This window comes from Chiloscyllium plagiosum, unplaced genomic scaffold, assembly GCF_004010195.1.
Source record: "Chiloscyllium plagiosum isolate BGI_BamShark_2017 unplaced genomic scaffold, ASM401019v2 scaf_10011, whole genome shotgun sequence".
Taxonomy (NCBI): Eukaryota; Metazoa; Chordata; class Chondrichthyes; order Orectolobiformes; family Hemiscylliidae; genus Chiloscyllium; species Chiloscyllium plagiosum.
The window spans coordinates 4,068-9,316 of record NW_025210808.1 but is presented as its reverse complement, the minus strand read 5'-3'; the positions used below and the strand labels follow the sequence as shown (position 1 = coordinate 9,316).

Here is a 5,249-nt window from a genome sequence, read left to right as displayed (position 1 = left end):
ATAGGGAGGATGTGGAAGCTTTGGAAAGGGTTCAGAGGGGATTTCCCGGGATGTTGCCTGGTACAGAGGGAAGGTCTTATGAGGAAAGGCTGAGGGACTTGAGGCTGTTTCCGTTAGAGAGAAGAAGGTTGAGAGGTGACTTAATAGAGACGTCTAAGATAATCCGAGGGTTAGATAGGGTGGGCAGGGAGAGGCTTTCCCCTCGGATGGTGATGGCGAGCACGAGGGGACACAGCTTTAAATTGAGGGGGTGACAGATACAGGACAGATGGCAGAGGGAGTTTCTTTACTCAGAGAGTGGTAAGGATGCGGAACACACTGCCTACAACAGTAGTAGACTCACCAACTTTAGGGGCATTTAAATGGGCATTGGATAGGCATATGGATGAGAATGGAATAGTGTAGGAGAGAGGGGCTTCAGATTGGTCAGCACAGCATGGAGGGGCCGAAGGGCCTGGACTGCGCAGGAACGTTCTCTGTTCAAGATTCATCTTGCCTCCTCTGGACTACTGCACCTACAACAGTAGTAGACTCGCCAACTTTAGGGGCATTTAAATGGGCATTGGATAGGCATATGGATGAGAATGGAATAGGGTAGGAGAGAGGGGCTTCAGATGGGTTCCACAGGTTGGCACAACATCGAGGGGCTGAAGGGCCTGTACGGCGCTGGAACGTTCTATGTTCTACAGCATATCTATGGAGAATGGATATCAAAGAGGGAATAGGCATTCATAGTGGAGGGAATGATCCACAATAAATTGAGGTTTCCACTAAGGATCGTGCAAAGGCGTGTGAGAGCAGATGGAGATGGTTGTGTGCGAACCTGTTGCTCCCCACACATCTTTCTCCTTCTCGCTACACTGGCTGATGTGAAGGATCACCCTTTGTAGTGCAAACACAGGCATACACACACTCTCTCTCACAGACACTCATAACCCCCGCTCCCCTTCCGACCCCACACACACACACACACACACACACATACATATAGGTTTGTGGGGTGACTTTGTACTCACAGAGTTCCATTTTACTTGGCTCAAAAGCTGCGTGAATCCGTGTAAGACTCCGCAAATCCGTTTTATAGATGAGAATCGGTCTGACCGTTGTGGCACAGACAGCCGCACACAGGGAAGCTCACACCTTCAATACATTATCTGGGCCGACATGTCACCAACTCTTACGAGTTCATTTGAGAATGTAACTTTTAAATGTTCAGTCATTTACACGTAAAAGAACTGAAACCAACCTGGTCATTCTAAAAGATGAGAGACTTAACAAACAATCCAGGTCTTTTTCAATATATGATTTCAGTTGCATCACGCTGTAAACCTTTGCTATTAATTCTGTGTCTTTATTCTCCGCAACTTTCTGATGATGGAGCGTCGCTCCGAAGGCTAGCGCTTCCCTTCAAACCTGTTGGCCTAGAACCTGGTGTTGTGTGATTTTTTCCCCTTTGTACAGCAAAATCAATTGTATTTTCTCTCTCTCCTTTAGCGCGAGTGTCTCTCTCTTCACATCGGCCAAGCCGGAGTGCAGCTCGGGAATGCTTGCTGGGAGCTGTATTGCCTGGAGCACGGCATCCAGCCGGATGGGCAGATGCCCAGCGACAAGACCATCGGGGGTGGGGACGACTCCTTCAACACTTTCTTCAGTGAGACCGGGGCGGGCAAACACATTCCCCGGGCGGTGTTCATCGACCTGGAGCCCACCGTGATCGGTAAGAGGAGGGATTGTTGATGGGATTAGAACATAGAACGTAGAAATGTACAGCACAGACCAGGCCCTTCGGCCCAGGCTTATTCCTAATCTAAAATAAACTAACTCAACCTACGCACCCCTCAACTCACTGCTATCCATGTGCATGTCCAGCAGTCCCTTAAATGTCCCCAATGACTCTGCTTCCACCACCACCGCTGGCAACGCATCCCATGCATTCACAACTGTCTGAGTAAAGAACCTACCTCTGACGTCTCCTTTATACCTTCCTCCTGATATCTTCAAACTATGACTCCTCGTACCAGTCAGTCCTGCCCTGGGGAAAAGTCTCTGGCTATTGACTCTATCTATTCCTCTCATTACCTTGTACACCTCGATCAGGTCTCCTCTCTTCCTCCTTCTCTCCAGAGAGAAAATTCCGAGCTTATTCAACCTCTCTTCCTAAGGCACGCCCTCCAGTCCAGGCAGCATCCTGGTAAACCTTCTTTGTACCCTCTCTCAAAGCCTCTGTATCTTTCCTATAGCCAAAACACCATTTCCTTTCTTAACAACCCTATCCAGTTGGGTGGCAACTTTGAGGGATCTATGTACTTGCACGCCCAGATCCCTCTGCTCCTCCACACTGCCAAGAATCCTGACTTTAATCCTATATTCGACCTTCCATAACGCATCACTTTGCGTTTATCCAGGTTGAACTCCGTCTGCCATTTCTCAGCCCAGCTCTGCCTCCTGTCTATGTCACGCTGCAGCCTGCAGTCGCCCTCGATACCATCAACGGCGCCTCCAGCCTTCGTGTCGTCGGCAAGTTTACGAACCCACCCCTCAACCTGTCAGCCGGTTTCCTCGCGACACCCCTCACAGCTTGGCAGGAAGGCGTCCTATTTTCTGGAATGTTCCATGCTTTAAATATGGGTTCCCTACCTGCAGATGAGGTCCGCACCGGCACCTATCGACAGCTCTTCCACCCTGAGCAGCTCATCACCGGCAAGGAGGACGCGGCTAATAACTACGCCCGGGGCCACTGCTCCATCGGCAAGGAGATTGTGGATCTGGTCCTGGATCGCATCCGGAAGGTGGTAGGTTGTGTCATGGTGATGGTGTCCAAATCCCAGCTGCACTAAAGGCCCCTTGTCATTATTAACCGCTCACATTATGCATATCCCACTATCTCTGTGCAAGTGAGGCCGCACTTGTGGGCATATGATTCTAACGCGCACATAAACCCTACTCATTGACGTCTGGGTCACTTATTACCGTCAGTGCAATATTCTCATCTATATGCACGCAAAAATGGCTTAGAGATTCGCTTGACACCACACTCGAAGCACAGTCTGTGTACACCCACTGCTACACACTCCTTGCTCATCCAGCTGACCTAGTTACTGCCACCCTCAAGGGGACCCATGCCCACCTCCGCTGTGCCAACCGCTCCCCACTGCACTTTGTGGATTTCTTGTTTCATTTTAATTTTCTGCACCTTATTTGCCCACAGGCTGACCAGTGCACGGGCCTGCAGGGCTTCCTCATCTTCCACAGTTTCGGGGGGGGCACCGGCTCCGGTTTCACTTCCCTCCTGATGGAGAGGCTCTCCGTCGACTACGGCAAGAAATCCAAGCTGGAGTTTTCCATTTACCCGGCTCCCCAGATCTCCACCGCGGTGGTCGAGCCGTACAATACGGTGCTGGTCACCCACTGCACCCTGGAGCACTCCGACTGCGCCTTCATGGTGGACAACGAGGCCATTTACGATGTATGCCGGCGGAACCTGGACATCGAGAGACCGACCTACACCAACCTCAACCGCCTCATCGCCCAGGTGGTGTCGTCCATCACCGCGTCGCTCCGGTTCGACGGGGCCCTCAACGTGGACCTGACCGAGTTCCAGACCAACCTGGTCCCCTATCCCCGCATTGGGGGTTGGGTGGGGGGCCGGGGGGGGGGGGGGGGGGGGGGGCTGTGGAAATGTGGAATGTGCAAAGCACGTCGGTTGAGCACAACACGTCTACTCTATCCAGATAAAGAGTTCACCCTCACCCCACAAACATCAGTAACAAATACTTCTCATTTCTGGACCAACGCGGAGCACCCCCCCCCCCCACCCTGAGACTTGAGGTCAAAGTTCTCTCAGCTTCAACCCTCGATTGACGCCCTCAGTCGATCAGGAGAATGTAGCCTGAAAACTGTAGGGAATCGAATCATGGCTTCCTTAGCATCATAGTCACATTGGAAAAGGAGGTGATAAAGACATGAATGAGCTACCAATGCTGCCTTGCTGTGTATATTCCATCAGAGACTGGAGCTTAAAAGCTTGGTGAAGAGGTCAATGTTCAAGCAGATCTGGACACTTGTCCAGTGACGTAACCCAATTCTTAAATTTCAGCTTGAGAATTACATTTGTTTGTCCAGCTGAATCTGGCATAATTTTATTCCCTTTTACCCCAACAGGTCGGCATCAACTACCAGCCCCCGACGGTGGTGCCAGGGGGCGACCTGGCGAAGGTGCAGAGGGCCCTCTGCATGCTGAGCAACACCACCGCCATTTCCCTGGCTTGGACCCGCATGAACCTCAAGTTCGACAAGATGTACGCCAAGCGGGCCTTCGTGCACTGGTACGTGGGGGAGGGCCTGGAGGAAGGGGAATTCCAGGACGCCCGGGAGGACATGGCCTCGCTCGAGAAGGATTACGAAGAGGTGGGGGTCGACTCTTCCTCGCTGGACCGCAAGGCAGAGGAAGAAGAATGAGGTCTATTAATTTATTTGGCGAAAAGATTTTAACTTATTTCACAGTGTTATTTTCAATATTATTTAAGAGAATAAACTTATTTTAAAGGAATTTGTGCGTAGCGATTTACATGTTCAGTGTACGACAATCATTTAAGACTTGGCATTACGTTAGACGATGGAAGAAGTCAATTATATAGCACTTTAATCAAATTCCTAGGGCATGTGCACAGAAGAACATCTTTAATTATGATTTGGAGATGCTGGTGTTGGACTGGGGTGGACAAATGTTAAAAATTACACAGCAAGTTATAGTCCAACAGGTTTATTTAGAAGCGCTAGCTTTCAGAGTGCTGCTCCTTCATCAGATGGGTGTGGAGTATAAGATCTATAATTCTGTGTCTTACGATCTTATATTCCACAACCATCTGATGAAGGAGCAGTGCTCCGAAAGTTAGCGCTTCCAAATAAACCTGTTGGACTATAACCTGGTGTTATGTGAGTTTTAACCCTTTTTATTTCTTTATTTTTTTTTTCTCAGACAATACAGAATCTCCTGGTTGTAATTTTTTTTTTCTTTTTTTTCTTTTTTTTTTCTTTCTCTTTTTTTTTAACGCTTCTGTTTTTTTTTCCCTTTCTTTTTTAACCCCCACACTACCACCTAAGTGCGGTAGTGCTTATTTTTTCCCCAGCACCCATGGTGTGTGTGTGCAGGGGTGAGACACAGTGAAAGACACAAAGTGCACGAATCTTTATTCAAATTCCACCACCAGGAAGATAGGAAAACACCCGGGTGGCCAGTGACAAACACT

The 5,249-nt window shown here is 49.4% G+C and overlaps 1 protein-coding gene across 1 annotated transcript; it reads left to right on the top strand.

Moving 5' to 3' along the window:
- Positions 1-1,581: 1,581 nt before the first annotated feature.
- LOC122546961 (tubulin alpha-1D chain-like) lies at positions 1,582-4,458 on the top strand. The gene is made up of 4 exons (XM_043685566.1): positions 1,582-1,717; positions 2,644-2,792; positions 3,209-3,637; positions 4,162-4,458. The coding sequence occupies exons 1-4, from the start codon at positions 1,597-1,599 to the stop codon at positions 4,456-4,458; spliced, it is 996 nt and encodes a 331-aa protein (XP_043541501.1). The 5' UTR covers positions 1,582-1,596.
- Positions 4,459-5,249: the final 791 nt, after the last annotated feature.